The sequence below is a fragment of the Centroberyx gerrardi genome, chromosome 12, assembly GCF_048128805.1.
Source record: "Centroberyx gerrardi isolate f3 chromosome 12, fCenGer3.hap1.cur.20231027, whole genome shotgun sequence".
Classification (NCBI taxonomy): Eukaryota; Metazoa; Chordata; class Actinopteri; order Beryciformes; family Berycidae; genus Centroberyx; species Centroberyx gerrardi.
Window position 1 is genome coordinate 17,557,386 of NC_136008.1, and position 17,348 is coordinate 17,574,733.

The 17,348-nt window shown below is 41.4% G+C and overlaps 1 protein-coding gene across 1 annotated transcript; it reads left to right on the top strand.

Annotated features, from left to right (window-relative positions):
- The first annotated feature begins 5,721 nt into the window (after window positions 1-5,721).
- LOC139913610 (uncharacterized) lies at window positions 5,722-9,191 on the top strand. Its single transcript, XM_071901673.2, has 5 exons — window positions 5,722-5,848; window positions 6,753-6,909; window positions 7,425-7,538; window positions 8,343-8,408; window positions 8,518-9,191. Exons 1-5 carry the CDS (start codon window positions 5,791-5,793, stop codon window positions 8,606-8,608), a joined length of 486 nt encoding a protein of 161 aa, XP_071757774.1. The 5' UTR covers window positions 5,722-5,790; the 3' UTR covers window positions 8,609-9,191.
- The last annotated feature ends 8,157 nt before the right edge of the window (window positions 9,192-17,348 follow it).

A 17,348-nucleotide genomic window follows, 5' to 3' on the forward strand; every position in this document is an offset into this window, starting at 1 on the left:
TAAAACAGAGGAAGGCAGGAAGAAAATGAGTGACCTCATCTTCTACACCACCGATGTAAAGGTATGGAGAGAAGCTGTCTGCCGACACTACAACCATGTTTCAAAAGAAGGTATTGGGAAAGGGTGACGGTTGAAAGTGTGTCATGATGAGAATCTGGACGCCAATAACCCTGTTCTCACCATTAGTTACTACCCCAGTACAGGAAAAGTGATGGCCCAGGCTAATGAGGAAAACCTCACTTCTTTTGAGAGACTCTTGAGAGTGAAAGGGTTTCCAGAACCCCTGACACCTGTGCAGAGTCCCAGAGGCCCTAACAAAGCACAAGCCAGCCTCTACCTCTCCATCACCATCCGACTATGTCCACCAACTGAGAGAAAGCCTGTCCCTGCTAGAGGTGGACTTCATCGAGTTCAGACAAACCACACAGGTCAAGCTCACAGATCTCAACTACATCCAGCAGCTCAGAGAGGAGCTTCAGCTGTTAAAGAGGGACAATCAGCAGGCCAAGCTGACAGATACAGTAACCAGCCTGCAAGAGGAGAACCACGCCCTCAAAGCCCAGATGGCCAAACTGAAGGAGGAGACAGCAAGCAAAATGATGAAACACAGCCGGAGAGAGAAGAGCTCCATGACACAAGAGGAGTCTCTACAGCTCCACTCTGCCCCCTCACTGTCCAGCTCCACTCACCTGACTCTGACCTGCTGTCTCAGCCTTCTACATCCTCCCAGACACTGAGCCCACCCAAGCCAACCGACCCAACCAGTCTGGACTCTGACCTCATCCCTGTGACACCATCGCCCAGCACACAGGCTGCACCAGATAGCCAGCCCTCCTCCTCCAGTACGGCTGCTCCAGATGCCCAGATAGTCCTACTAATGGACTCGAATGGAAAATACATCGATACCCAGCGTCTGTTTCCCACTCAGCGGGTCAGCTACAGGCGCTGTAGAAATACAAGCCACGCCATCAGTCAACTAAAGGAGGAGACATTCAGGAACCCAGATTGCATCGTCATTCACACAGGAACTAACAACCTCCATATGCTCCACCGGGACACAGCAAAGGCAATCACCAATAGCTGAAAAGGCCAGCAGGGAGTTTCCTGACTCAAGAGTGGTCATCTCTACCCTTCTCCCTCGGACCGACACCCCCACCCCATGTCATCCATGACATAAACATGGAGGTAACCAGAAACTGCTCTGCCCTGCTGAATGTCCACTTGGCCCATCATACAACTATAGGTCCCTGGGATCTATATGATGGGCTGCACCTGGATAGGAATAGGGTCCGAACATTTGCAAAGGTCCTAAAAAACGTGGCTCTCGGACGAAACCCCAGCAACCCCAGCCACAGCAGCCACAGATCTGCCAGACCTTCTAGACCTTCTAGACCCTCCAGACCTCCTAGACCTTCGAGAGTCCCCCCCCCCCGCCCCCCCGCCCAGGACCTGGTACTCGTGCCCATCCCCCTCCTCCTGCTCCACACATCCAGAGGCTCCCAACCAGCGGACCCTTCCAACACCAGCAACAGCTCAGCTATGCAGCGGCCCTGACCAGAGATCTGCCTAGACCTCCACCATCACCTCCCACCTCAGAGCTGGGAGAGATCAAGCAGATGCTCTACACACTGTGCAGCAAACTTCTACTTTAGAAGACAGCAGCTGAAAACACACACACACCTACAGACACACACACACACACACACACACACATATACGCTTGCACACATATACACACAGACACATCCCACACCATTTTTTGACACATAGATATATAAAAAAAAAAAAAAACATTTTATTGTCTTATATAATAGGTTGCCTGTGAAATTTTTTGCTGTGTATCTGTTTTGCTTTGTCCATCCTAAGTCGAATTTCTTAATGCGTTCATTTCAGATCAGTTCTTGGAATATACAGGGTCTTTGCTCTTCTACATTCGGTGTGAAGAGTAAACACCCTGACCCAGGCCGACACCGGCAGACCTGGCAACCCAGAGAGGAGCGGCTGTGTTCACTCTGCTCACAGGTGGAGGTGGAGACGGAGCCGCACTTCCTCTTGCACTGTGCAAACTATGCAGCAATCAGAGATCTTTATCTCCCCAAATTCAGAACAATATGCACATATTTTGAAAACCTCCCAACAAATGAAAAACTCCAATACCTTCTAGGAGAGAAAAAGGAGTGTGCCACTACTGCAGCCAAATACGTCTCAGCCTGTCACTGTCTGACAGGAGACACACTGACACTGTCAAATATTTATAGAAATTGATTGACTGTTAATTCATTGTTTAACTTTGATTACTGTTATTTGAATTTGAATTTGTTGACTTTGCTTTGGCAATATGTACTTTTGTATTTCATGCCAATAAAGCACCTTGAATTGAATTGAATTGAATTGATAATGTAACAATCATATATTTGAGTAGAGAACTCATTTGTTGCGCAGCCTAGTTGATGACATTGTTAATAAACAAGTTGGCTTGCATGGCTAACTAGTGGCTATTGGGAAAGAAATGAATGAATGAATGAATAAACAAAAATGTTAGGTATTTATTTATTTATTGATTTATTTTTGAAATTATTAATTTACGGATTTCTATAAATATTCCCACATTTATTTGACCATTTAGTAATTGATTGATTGATTGATTGATTGATTGATTGATTCCTTTATTTTTTATTGCATTTATTTATTAATTGATTCATGCATTCATTCTTTTATTGCTTTATTTGTTATTGCATTTATTTATTGGTTGATTCATTCGTTGATCCCTTAATATGATAGGCCTGGCCCTCTCGCTGAGTGGGTGTCTTTGGTAGCGACTGGGCTTCTGTGCAGAACTGAACACGCGCCGTGGGATCTGAGCTTGTTAACTACTGTTCAAGAACCGCATTGCTTGGTGGCGGAATAACATTTCATCATCTTTATTATGAATTATCATTATTTCAAAATAAATGATTTATTGGACATTTGTGTTGCCTTTTTTAATGCATTTGTATTACATTTATTAAGCAGTTAAGCCACTCAACGTGGACTCATGAACTGTTCTAAAATTACTGCAATGCACAGTTTCTTGTAGCTTATTGCTTAAATTCATTATATGAGCAAGTATGAGGCCAGAGATAGAGTCCTACTTATTTAGGGCAGATCTGAAGACCACTGGGATCTAAGCTAGCACCTTCAACTCATTCGACTAATTAATATGATGATTGTTTTGATGCATGTGGTTTGAAATGTTTTAGGAATCCCAAGACAGCTCCCTAAGCCATCACTGTTGATTTCCACCACAACAGATCAGTCACTTCAGTCACCAATCATCTCAATAATCTGAGTTGTATTTAGAACTTGTTTGGCTCATCAGCCTGTGGTGGCCTCAAAGGTTCCTCATGAATAATTCAATATGCATTAATTTAATATCAGCTGATAAAGAAAGAAAAATATTGCCTTTATCCTCTGTACAGGTTACAGGTTAACCAGTTTGCGAGGGTGTATTGAACGCAGCATTAGAGGAGCACATATGGGAACTTTGTACACCCAGACTTGCCAAGTGTGTAGGAAACCCCCTTTTGGGGATTTTAGTTGCTGGAAGGTTGTTGGTTTTTCTCATCTATTTATTTGTAGCCATTAATTTAAACAAGAAATTAGAGGATTATTCAGAACAATCTCATAATCTCACAATTAGATACATTAGATTAGTTAGATACATAACTTTAAATATACAGAGAGAAGGATAGGGGCATTCATTTAAAATGTATCTAATGTATCTCTCGATGCTCTCTCCCTCTCTCTCTCGATCTCGATAGATAGATAGATAGATGAGAAAGAGAGAGAGAGAGAGAGAGAGAGAGAGAGACATATTAGATACATTTTAAATTAATAAGATTGTGTTGTTACAGCAGCAGAGAGAAGGATATAAATAAGAATAGAAATGTGTACAGAGCATCTTCATTGACAAATGTACAGGTTTGAAGTTGATGTGCAAATCCTACATCATTAAATGTTCAGATCGAAATACTGTCCATTCAAATAACATACCGTAGTAACTGACTTCTGGCATTTAAATGACATTGTGTACATCTCCACATAAATGAATCAGTGAAATATTTATGATAAATAAATGGGTATGTAGAATTATTATGAATTGCCCTTATAACTAGTGAACACTGCTTTGAAAGCTGTTGTTTATTTGTCCATAAATCCAAAAGATCTAAGTGTGTAAAATGATTGCACATCCATCATTCTACTACGGTATCTTTCCCACAGACACAGGACTGCCTGTTTCACACGCTCACACTGTTTCCGTTGGACACAAATCATCCAAGCCCACGGTGGCAAAAACTGACAACTTGATCTACTCTGCATTTCCATACTCATTAGTCCATTTCCCTATCAGATACTCGATACTCCACCTGTCAGCTTGGGATGAATGAGGGCAGCGAAGACAAAGCCACTTTATGAAACCTTGGCGATAACGTCTACACATCGCTAATCTGAATGTACGGGGAGAGTAATGATTCATTGCATTTACATGAGTGAAGGCTGCCATTTGGCTATCTGCATGGCTATGGCCGGGCTGCTGGCCTGGTTACTGGGCACCATGTGGGTGGGACACGGCCAGGGGCGCTCACTGCCTTCAGGCAGGGAAGAGAGCTGTCAGCCTATCTGTGCGTGGGCCATCGCCTGCCACCATGTAGTTACTGTGGTACACACACAAAGAGACCATTTTTCACAAATACACCAAGAACATTTTGGCCAAATGTAATTCTGGAATTCCTTCTTTGACAGTTACAGCCACTAAAACAAACACATTTTCCAGCAGTTTATTTTGTTAAGTGTTAATAAAGTTTACATTTTGATATACTGTATGTTCATTAAAGCTACATGTGCAATTATGATTTAATTAAAAACAAATCATGGCAAAATCATCACTCTGGGAACCCCAATGCAGGATTTTTCTTGGTACCAGTTTAAGACTTTAGAGATGGTCAATAAGCCTGTTGCTGGTTTATTAATCCATTGTTACTCAAAACACAGGTTGATTTTTCAATAAAGAAATATAAAGAAACATTGTACTGCTTCAAAATACATTTAAAAGTCATGATCATCTCTGACATATTGCCAGTTAAGATTGAGAAGGAAAATCCTCCAGTCCTGAGATTTGGACATTTGTGGCTGGGCTAACCGTTTGTTTTGATTTGTTTCAATTGGGAAATAGGCCTTGGAAAAGCCATTGACTTTTATGTTAAAATGTCTCCTCTCTTTCCACTCCAAACACTGTTTGGATCCTGTTCCTTGTTATTAGAGCATATACAAATCAGGTGGTCAGTGGTAATTTTTCTCCCCTTCCGTAATGGGTCAACCCTTTGCTCTCTCTCTTTCTCTCTCTCTCTCTCTCTCTCTCTCTCTCTCTCTCTCTCTCTCTCTCTCTCTCCATACTCCCCCCTCTTCAGACTTCATGCATATCTCATATAGCCAGAGGGGGGGAAAAAAACTCAAAAATTAACTGCAGACCTAAATGTCACGCAGCAGGTGACAGGAAGGTGGAGAGACTACGGAGCAGCAGAGATTCCTGGAATGTGTCGCTGGGGTTGTACGGCTCCACAGTGGGCGATGGGCCATGGGCAGGGCTTCCACCGTGACACTGTGGGAGGGAGAGGAGGGAGGAATAAGGGAGTGACACAGCTCAGACACCTGCAGACACACAGGCTAGCAGCACATAAAAACAGCTCTAACTCTCCTTTGAGTCATACGGATAATACTCTCCCCACAGAGCTCATCCAGCTGGCATCAACTATGTCTTCTCACACCAGCTTTCTCCTTCTCATCAGCCTGTGGGCTTCCATGCAGGATGGTGAGTCTGTTTGTCTATTTTTTTGCAGCAGATATTTATTGCAATAATTTAACATGATTTGTAATAATGCATATGCTTTAGAAGGATGTGGATGGCATTAGTTGTTAGTTCACCATCCTTGGATCAACTTAAGAACTTTCCCAGCTGTGCTAGAAGACAGAATTCCAAGAAATACATTAAATACATTGTTTTGTTTTTGTCTAAAGAGCAATGTAGACAGTGACTCACACATGCACAGTGGCATTAGTCTCTGTCACACTGTGCACAGAGCAACAACAGTCATCCTCGTATGTTGGTCCAGACACGTTTCAGCAAGCCCTTTAACAAATGTCGAGCCTTGAGCATCGAATACATAATATGATAGAAAGTTCCATCTATGTTGCTGCAGCTGGATGCACATTAATGGATTATTTTATCTTATCGTCAAGGTGATTTTTCCGGCTGTTAAATGTTGACCTATGTATGCAATTGCTTTTTACAGTACCTCAACCTCAAACTTATAGGAGCATGACAATGTTTGCCCTTACGTTATGCAGGTCTTATATTGGGAAAAAAAAAAAAAAAGAGGTACAGAAAGGCTCCAACAGTGACCTTTTGACTGGCCAGTATTGACTGTCCATGACTTTAGCATGACTGTGCCAATAAATGAAGCCCTTTGCTCACTGGAAACAAAGATGTGAATTGTGTAGGAAAAACTGGAAATAGCGTAACTTCTGAGATGAACACTTGTACCTACATTTACAGCTGTTTTTTTCATGTTCCAAATCACAACCTCTATCATCATAATCATCTGTTTTGTGTTTTGGAAATGCAAGGGTAAAGCGAGGCATCGTCTCTGATGATTGGTTTGGCTTGGGGGAATGCTGTGTTTGGATAACTGAGCGTCTCTTTGTCTCTTAACTAGGTTTGGGTCTTCCACTGATGAAGCAGCTGGAAACAGAGGCCAGTGATCTTGTCCCGACACACAGAGTGAGGACCAAGCGCTGCGCCTGCAGCAACCAGCTGGACTCTGAGTGCCACTACTTCTGCCACCTGGACATCATCTGGGTCAATACTCCAAGGTGAGCACAGGCAGACACACTGCAAAGAGACACACACACACAACCACACACACACACTTGCACACCCCCCCTTCTCTCTTAATTAACACACACTCAGTCAAAAATGGGTGTAAGGATTACCCATATATGTAATATAGGGCATAATGAAGAGCTTCAAAACAGTAACTTTTCCCTATGAAAAGCAAAGACCAGCATCTGTGTCAGAATGAGCTAAATTACACTCACATAGGGCGGTGCCTTATCACTTTGAGCCCAATATCTGTAGTATTTATTTGTTCTATCATTATTACTCTATAATTATATGGGCAATGATTCATATCAAAGAGCAAAGTCTGCAAACCTCTTTTTTTATCATGAGGGTGATACTGAGTTTCTCTTTCTCTGTCTCTGTCTCTCTCTCTCTCTCTCTCTCTGTCTCTCTCTCTGTCTCTCTCCCTGTCTCTCTCTCTCTCTCTCTCTCTCTCTCTCTCTGTCTCTCTCCCTGTCTGTCTCTCTCTCTCTCTCTCTCTCTGCAGTAAAACAACAGTTTACGGTCTGGGCAGCGCTCTGTCCCGGCGCCGTAGGGCCGCTGGCCGCTGTGCCTGCGCCAACCCTGATGATCAGGCCTGTGCCAGCTTCTGCCTCTACAGGTGAGTCGAGGCCAGACCATCCCAGACGGAGCCACAGGCAACTGTCAACTGTCCGTCAAATGTCCTTATGAGCGTTACTACCCAGATTTGTTTTGGAAGGCATCAGGTGTTACTGAGCTATGTTTGTAAGGGCAAGTATTGCAGCCCTTTATGGAGCACAAGGAGTGGTATAGTGTGAGAGAATAGCTCATTTCACTGTAATGCTATTATTAGCCTAATGTGTTGTTACTGCAGATACTATAAGTCAAACTTGCCCTCTCTGGGAGTGATCATCAACACAATGCAGCTCTAGCCTGAGGGAGTAGAATAATCCCGGGCTGGTGCGTTAAGTTCACACAGCTTGTTTTTGATTGGCTGTGAGGACCAAGGAGTGAAGTGTGTAGGAGTTTGGAAGCACTGGAAGGCTGAGTCAGGGATTAATGCTTCCTAGAGATGATGGAGAAACAAATAATATCACCACCTAGAGACAGCGACAGGCCAGCACATCACATGAGGCAGGCCCGTTTAAACAGTGCCATTTGGAAAGGTTTCGATTAACAATAACCGTTGTGTTGGCGCACTTTGTGGTAACAATAAAACCTTTAGTGAGTCAGTAAAGATAAGACCTTTTTTTAGTTTGCTGAGTTTGTAAAAAATAACAGTGCAGTGTTGCATGTTTTTGCACTAGATGGATTTTCTTTTACCACAGCAATAGCAATAAAACATCAAGAGTGGTCAGACTGAGATAAACTGCAAAGTCATTCTTGCTCTGTATTTCAAAGGCACTGGTCATTTGTGTTAATTATTTGATTTCCTTGTGTGCAGCCATGAAATCCCTTCCCCAAAGAGTGTCATGAGGAGACTTCGACCCAACATGCTCAGTATCCTAAGGTGAGCCTCAGATAAAGTCTATGCATGCCTAAATAAAACACGAACAATGACAGCTTCATGTACATGTTGATCGTATTTTTAACTATGTAACTGTCTTTCCCTCCCTCAGGGCTGTGGCCAGCATGTCTCAGAGAGCCCGAGATGCAGCTCATTCAGCTCCCGAGGAGGCTCCCGAGGCCTGGGGGGAGAACGCACGCTAAACCGCGTGGCTCCTGAGGCAGCGAGAGAGAGCGAGAGAGAGAAAGAGGAGCGCGAGCACCTGAACAAATGACACTCCTTTGATAGAAAAGGAGGAAAACAAAGGGCTGCTGACAGATGTGTCCCATGCAGGAAGGCCAAAGCGCCACAAAGCTGTCTGTTTGTACCCAGGAATAGAGGGTAGAAAACATGACGGAGTTCTGCAGACAGATCATGGAAAGTAGATGTTGAGGATTGGCATTGAGAGGGGCTACTATCAGGTTAGGAGAATATCATGCCTGTGGTTTGTCTGAGTCTGGCCTACTAGTCTGTAAGAGTTGGAGCAATTGTCTCAGCACACTACCCTAAATGACAGGCCATCACTGACTTAAAAAATGTAACAGGGGAAAAGAAAATAGACCACATAAACTTTCAGAGGAATGTCTGATATAACCATTGTGTTTTAGTCATTCTTTTGCAAAATGTAGTTATTCTCTCCTTTATTCGATAGCTGAATAGCTATGGATAAAGTGGCTTTACATATTATGTAACACATTAAATTGCTGTTGTCATGAAAGACCTACAGTAGGGCTTGGGGTTTTGGGAGTTACGTCTTAAAAAAAGTTATGTAGAATAGTGAAAATTGTTTTATAGACTGCTCATGAAAGATTGACAGTTTTGAAATAAAACCTTTATATCAAGTGTTTTTGTGTGCAAAAGTGTGGAATGAAATATAATGAATAAATTGAATTTTACATTTGAATCATGCAATATTTGCCTCTGTCTTCATTTAGTATGTCTCTGAATCAAAGTCATTGATTGTAATATGGCATCAGGAGTATGTGATGGGGTTTGTAAAAATGCAAGATTCTGTTTTTGTCTCTTTTTTTTTCAAAATCTATGGTCTTCTCTCTGTGGTTTAGAAAACAATACAATGTCAACACAATGATCACTGCAAAGAATTCACTTTAACACAATTGAAACCATACATGAAGAGTCTTTTATGGGGGAAAAATGCTTCTGAGCGGCATGTGTGATTAAATTGTGTGACTAGCAAACACTTTTCTGAGTTCAAATGGAGGCCTGAGGTGGATGAATGGTCCAAGAATTCCAGACCCAAATAAATAATAAATTTACCTGCTATTCAGAAGCAGGACAGCTCATGTTATCGCAAGGATCTGCGGTACGCGGGAAAGAATGCAGTGTTTTGTAACTTTCCTCAAGGGATGAGGGAGAGGGAGGCTGTGCTTCTCTCAAGATACAAAAGTGCCTTGTCACCCGCTGTTCTTTTCTGATTGCTTATACAAACTGGCCATGCACACTCACACTCCAACAAGACAGACAGGGCTGCAGCCTGAGAAAATCAATCACAAGAGCTAATTCATCTCCATAGTCATTTTGTTGCCACCTAATGAATTTAGTGGTAGTGGACTGACCTGCGTTTGCCGTCTGATCGAGATGAGGAGTAATGCTGATGAGCAACACTGAAAACACTGAAGTGCTAATCTGGTTCTTATTTAAACATGGGCTTTTGAATGTTTGAAGGCCTTGTAATGCAATTCATTTCATTCCTGTCATACTTCCAGTGAAACATCTTCTGGCGAGACTCCCTGCAGCCATGCTCTCCAGACAGGCCCGGGCACAGTCATCGCCCGGCTGCAGCCAGTATCAGGGATGGGCTGCATAACATATTGTTCACAAGTCTGCATCCACAGTAGAATCATGGACACTGCAGTTGCACAATTGTCACGAGCATTCAGTCATACTTGAGTCAGTCTGGCCGTATCCATCTCAGCACATTGTGAAATCCAGCCTTTTCTACAGCCGTCCTGCTGCCATCCAGACCCAGGTGTTTAGGCTCAGCCGAACTGCCACACTTTCTTCTTTCATCTCTTCATAGTTACACTTACTTTAGCCTCACTCAAACGTCACTGTCATGTCTTCAGCTTGTAGAGAAGGCAGCTGCTAGGAATTTAGCATAGAAAAAGAGTGGAATACATCACCCCAATTTTAGCATCCCTACACTAGCTGTCAAGTAGCATAGTTATAGAATTGATGATCAGATTTCACTCATCATTTTGAAAGTCCAGCTTGGTCTGGCCCTAGGTTTTGAGTACAGACTATCTCAAAGTGCAGCCTAATCCTTGGGCAGTTTCCACTGTCATGCCTTAAGACAAAAGGTGGCCTTTTGCCAACAGGAAAACTGGACTGTGGATCAACCTGCAAAGAGACTTACACTCACAACAAAATCAGCAGCAAATTGATGAATGCATTTTAGTATTGTTATAATGTCATAAATATTTATAAAGAACATGCTCAACATCACTCAGGTGTTATTGATCACATTCTTGCCTCCATCAGAGTTCAACACAGAAAAACAGGATATAGTTTCTACATTCAGGTCCGTCCGCAGCAGAGAGGGGAGAAACTGCAGGAAGCAGCAGGCTAGTTGCTGGTCAATCACAGGAAAAGATATGCAGCGGTGGAGGACTGATGATGTGGCAATTCATTTTAACTTGAGACATTTCCATTACCAGTTGCCAAGTAGCACCAACAGCAACAATAAACAATAGTAATCACTGCGCTGTAAAACATGCAACGAGCCAACTAGCCTTTTATTCCAGATAAAGATGACGTAAAAAACATAAAAATACTTAATAATTTTTAACTGGCCTGAGATAATGTGAAGATAACACCGTGACTCAGCTGGGCTTTAAGAAACTACCGGCATGCTTGAATGTGGAAATGCTTTCGCTGACAAATCTCTGTCCATGGTGCTGGAACAGGAGCGACTTTAACCAATCGGTTAACTGTTGCCCCAACAAATATGACTAATAAGTTTGTTGGTTGGCAGTAAGCCTTTGGGTGTACCCATAATGTGTGATAGTGTGCCTTCAGAAAGTCTATATCAGTTCTAAAGAACAAAATAAATCAATGTCTTAACAATGTTTACAAGCATTTTCAATTACAATCTTCAAATTTGACAAGATAATGAACCTAAATCATCTCAAGATCAGTCAAAATCTACTATTTATAATTCCAACAGCTTCATAACAACCCAACCAGTATGTAGCTGTACAAGGAGGATGAGAATATGAATATGACCACACCTGGCAGCTTTACTGTGAATAGAATTTAGATATGGTTCATTTCAACATGTTGACAAAATTCAACAAAATTCACGATTCATGATTGTATGATTATGATGTAAATATCATTGTAGGCTAAATATGTCAGAACATAATAAAATGCATACGCCTTTGAATAAGTTGCTGTCAGGGGATGAAAGACTAAAGTTCAGTTCCAGTTGTGCTGTCGCCAACTATTTCAATCAACTGTATCATCAGTCAAATTAATTCTTCTCAGCTCATTAATCTCAGAGGTCACAGGGTTCACAGTTCTTCCTACAGTGAGTCAGGATAACATTTACTGTTCTCTTGGTTCACAGCTTTAGTTTATCTAGAATAAACTCTAACTTCATCAGCTGTGTAACTGTGAAAGTGATGATGAGCATGCAGATTGACCTTTCATAAACAAGGACTCAAGGAATTTTTGGAAAGAGATAATAGGTGAAATCATTAGTGCAAGGAGAGAGTGATGATTGGGAGAAATTTAAATAATCAGACTGACATTTGTGAGGATACTGTTACATTATGGCTCATTAACGATAGCAAAGATAGCCTAATATCTTTTTAGTCTATCTTTTTAGTCCCTAGATTACAGACTGCCGACTAACTAAACCATTGTATCCACTGCAGCCGACCCCAGTCAACTCTGGTGAGCTCCACAACAGGAAGGTCTGCTTCCCCAAGAGCCCAAACAAACAAGCAAACTCTCACTTTTGCTCCTGTTATTTTCTCCCTGATAGGTCCACCTCTCTCCTATTGTCCTCAGTTTGGCCACTTTGCAAACGACCTCCGTTACCCCTGGGAAGTCTCCCGGGGCCTCCCTGCACGCTCTTCTGTTGCGTCTGGGATTGTGTTGTTTGGCTCCTTCGGCTGTTAATTATCTATAAAACGTGACTGTAGAGAGCGCCTATGGGGACTGAAGGTTAAAGGACATTGTTCTAATTGCTGTTAAGGGAAATATAAATAATCTGATGAAAAGAGTGAGAAGAAAGGGGTTTTAAACAGTGCGTGATATTACACACCATAACATAAGAGGATGTATACTGTAGAAGGATTTTTTTTTTCAAATTGTTCAAAGTGTGAGTTTTTCTTCTCTGTGTTTAAATATTAGTCACATAGTCACAAGGGTTTGCTGTCTTTGTAGGTTTGATGTAGTCCTAGTGGAGCTTTTGCCTTTGTTGAGTGATAAGTGAGATGCTAAAGAAGCCAAAGGAAAAAATATTTTCACTTAGTCAAGCACACAGCTGCTCTCATTGGCTAGAGAATAAGCAGATTATGCAACTTTTATAGGACTCCGTGTACTTCAAGGTGAATGTATGTTAATGACAAAAATCCCATTTTTGTTGAGTTTTTGCACCCTACAGTTCAACTTATACATACTATCTATGTACGCTTGTGATGAACTATGTGCCTGTGCACAGACTGAACACATATCAGCACATAGCCTGTATTTACATGACATTGCACTGGACAATGAAGCAACTCCCTCTCCCACTCATTCTCACATACACAGTCAAGTAAATTACTGATAATTGGGCTTGAGAGCCTGATTGCAATGTGTTTAGATTAATCTCACTTATTGCCTATTTCTCTAACTCCCTATTCACAGCAATGTAAATACAATGTAAATACAGAGTTCCTAGCAGTGGCCTGGATAGTTTTACTTCATTCCGAACTCGAGTTCTTACTGTTGCTATAAGCCTGTCTGCAGACAGCACCACTGAATAATTTGCATGTAAAATTATAACCACCCAAGTTTGGAGGAATGGGACACCCTGCATGGCCCAGCGGGTGAAACTACATTCACTCAACTCGAAAGAAACATTTTGTTTCATTCTCACACCAAAGGCAAAATGAAGTCTCTAGGGCTGCTTGTTCTGCACACAGCCATCTGGGTGTCCTTTACACATGGGCTGAATTAACATCAAATAACACAATACACAAAACAATATCATTATCAGCCAATTATACATTGTGGAGTTTTTCAATTAATGTACTGCACACTGTGGCTTTAAGTGATTATGTAAACTGGCATTTGAAGATGCACTGAGCTAAAAATACAGCATGTCCATACAGCCCATCTGAGAGGAGATTTTTGCCTTTCTGCTGCCATGAACTCATCATTTGAGCTGTTGCAACAATGGGTTTATGCAGTTAGTGAAACATTTAGTCAAAACTAAATATTTAATGAGAACTAAATGCTTTTTAATGGAGAACGAGTCTGAGCAAGAGGGTGAGGCTTCAGCTAAATGGGGGAAAAGATGTCCTGAAGGCTCTCGTTCTCTCTTGAGTTTAATCTCCACTACCAGTATCAGTCACACGGTTGCTAATATTTAAGATATACTGTACTGAAATGTTTCATCTGGCAGCACTCTAAATATTGGTTATGTAACCGATAGATTTGTATACATTGTGGTTGTGAGTTCATGCATGTGAAACACGAGAGGAAGTTTTTTTCTTCATTGGCCTGAAATAGTCTAGAAGGATGCAGGTGCCGGCTCAGTCACATCTGGTGCTGATTTGAGCTATTTCGTGCCTGCAGATTTAGGGAAAAGCCATGTATATTTTTCATTGGGAGGGGGGTCACACAATGGTCTAATTGGCATCTGTTCCCCAAAATCCCAGCGGAGTGTGGCTGAGTAATGTTCTTATGTTCGGAATGCAAAATCTGATTCATTCGCATTGTGAGCGTGATACGGACAAATAGCGCTGAATCCTCTAAATGACTTGTATATCTTGCCACCTCTGACCTCTGCGGCACATTTAGCTTGAAACGGTCACATTGCATTAGGTACAGCCTCTACTGATTTAACACACTCAGTAAACATTCCTTAAATGCTTTAGCGCTCCATGTGCAGATTTACTGAAAAGGCATTTCTGGGTCACAGACAACCGGCATTGATCATGATTGGTAACAGCATGTTCCCAGTCCTAAAATAACCTGCTGTATCATACATATTTTCAGTTGAGTGAATTGAGTGAAATGGTTTCAGCAAGAGCTCAATCAAGAAAACAGTCCTCACTTATGAGCTATTTACAATAATTCCTCAAATATCATAAAATCATAAATAATGGGATGTAAACAAACACCTTATTCTCCTCCTATTTATTATGAATGGTGAGTTTCTTGCCTCAGCATTCATAAGCGTTCATAATGTTTTATAAGCATGCGTTCATAAGCAACATGAGAAACTTGTTGAACATGAACAGAGACTGCTATCTGTTATCAAACTGTCCTGGAGCAGCCAGTGATCAAATCCTCTACAGCTGTTCCCCAAGAATGTGCACATTGTCTCAGCCATGCCCCCCCTCTACACACACACACACACACACAGTTGCTGGAGTATGGAGGGGGACCACGAGAAGAGTGTACAGTGACACGTGAAGGCGAGCTGATCCTACAGTAGAAAAACATAAGCTAACCCACGCAGCACCACCAGTGTCTGCTTTACCCTCTACTGTGCATTGCAGTGATTCTTTACCGCCAGTGTTCAGGATCATGTTTCTTTACGTAGGCTGAGGCAGCTGGCTGTCCTGTTTACATCCGAGCCAGATCGGTTCTGAAGAAATAACACATACAGTATAGTAATAATCCATACTGCGTAATACTGTGTGTCGCCTTGCTGTTGTTGTTGGGCCTGACTAATGCGGTGCAGGGCAAAGTGCAAAAGCTCACTCTGAAGGACTCTCCGGATAATATAATCCTTGATTGCTTTATAAACACTCAGCAAAAGAACTATCTCGGCAATCAAAACATAACCAAATTGTCTGACTATCTTTCACTTGAGGAAATGTCATGACAAGGTCTTTGACACACCGTCACTATCAATGGGTGGTTCCAAGGAAACCTCTGAATTTATGGCCGGCTCATTGATGACAAAAACAATAGATACCATTCACATGTAAGCAACATCTGATGATAAAGGTCTTTTGATAAATAATATAGGTTTTTAACCCCTATGGACCTGTGTACATATTCATGCTGTATTCATACTGTGTAAGTTCAAGTTTGTTTATTCATATAGCCTTTTATGACATGCATGTCTCAAAGGACTTTACAGAGAATGAGCCTAACTAGATCTAACTGATCAACAACCATAGAACAGAATGATATCGGACAAACATCAGGAAGAGCAAGACACACAAAAAATGCAATGTAATGTAAATGTAATGTCTCCATTCCTGTATATTCTACAATGCAGATTGTATTCTATTGCATTGTATACACACCATAAACAAAAACAGTCAAAACACCTTAGAGAGTGAGAGTGTTATTTGTAGCTGGCACATACTGTAGCAAGAACTTCTGATTTCTGACTTTAGTTACTTTTAGGTTACTTATCTGTAACCCTGTGCTTCAGCTTTATGTTTGATTATGGTTTGATCCTTTAGGGTCAAGGCACAATAAGTGTGTTATAAAGCACTGAAATATAGTGAAAGACAGCTGGCTTGCATATGTTATGCAGTGTCATATTGCTGATTCCTCATCCTAAACATTTCACAATTTTCAAGCTGTCCCTAACTCAGTGATATATAAAGGGATTCAGTCCCTGATAAGAATATATAATGACTATTACTTTGCCTCTTGAAACAGATTGCTGATGTTATGATCAGTTTCTGTAAGTTATCACAAAACAATCTTGTGTATTGTGTTAACTTTGATTTGTTATGTTGATAGCATTTTTTATGTTGTACCAGACTTATTTCCTCATGATAAAACTGAATACCATAGCATATAACAAGCTGATAAATGGTATCATGGCAAACGCCAGCCCTTTGTTTGATAATTTCCTTATCTAAGGCACTGAGGAAATGATTACATATAATTATGTCAGATAAACTACTGAACCAAGGTAAGTTTCAGATATGATCACGCCGGTGTTGTTTAGTTCACATTAATAAAATCAAATACAAGTCATGGAATGTGTTACATCAAAACACTATCCAGGATAAAGACAGATTTTATCGGCTCAGGTTTTTCCCCTCAGCCTTCCCAGGAGCAGTAAAAATGCTTTATTGTGTTAGTCACAGAAACAAAAGCAATAGAACAGCCACTTCCTGACAGATCAAAGTAATCTCTTTTGGTGCACTTCAAGATGGCTGCCATAGAATCTTGGTGTTGTAGTCATGGAGATGAGCGTTGTGGACAGAAAGTGTGAATGTTCAGCGTGGCTGCCGTCAGACTGTGAAGCTCTGAGATAAATGATGCCACGGCTGTTACACATGATGTTCCCTGAGTCTCATGCACCGAACCAATACTGATATCCATGGCAACATCATCAAACACTCTGCAGCTTGAGTTGAACCAGTCAAATGACAATTCAACAGAGCTGATTTGACAAGGTATGGCCATTCTAATCATTCCAGCTCTGTAGTGTTGGTGTTTTGATATTTACAGAAGCCTATCAAATTATCCAGTTACAAAGCCTAATGGATTTCCATGTCAGTGTAATTGTAGGTGTGTTATACAGTCTATTTACAATAATCAGCACCTCATTTTCAAAAAATGGCAGGCTAATTGCATTTGCTTAAATGATAAACACCTATGTTTATGACAGAGATAAACTCATATTTTTGCTGTTTCTAGGCTACGCTCCCTCTTAGAAATCAGCACAGTACAATGCTATCATTGCAG

Excerpts from the sequence above, each read along its gene's own strand:
- LOC139913610 (XM_071901673.2), top strand. The coding sequence starts at position 5,791 with ATGTCTTCTCACACCAGCTTTCTCCTTCTCATCAGCCTGTGGGCTTCC. Across the intron at positions 5,849-6,752 it reads GTGGGCTTCCATGCAGGATG|GTTTGGGTCTTCCACTGATG; the intron begins GTGAGTCTGTTT and ends TCTCTTAACTAG. Across the intron at positions 8,409-8,517 it reads AACATGCTCAGTATCCTAAG|GGCTGTGGCCAGCATGTCTC; the intron begins GTGAGCCTCAGA and ends TCCCTCCCTCAG.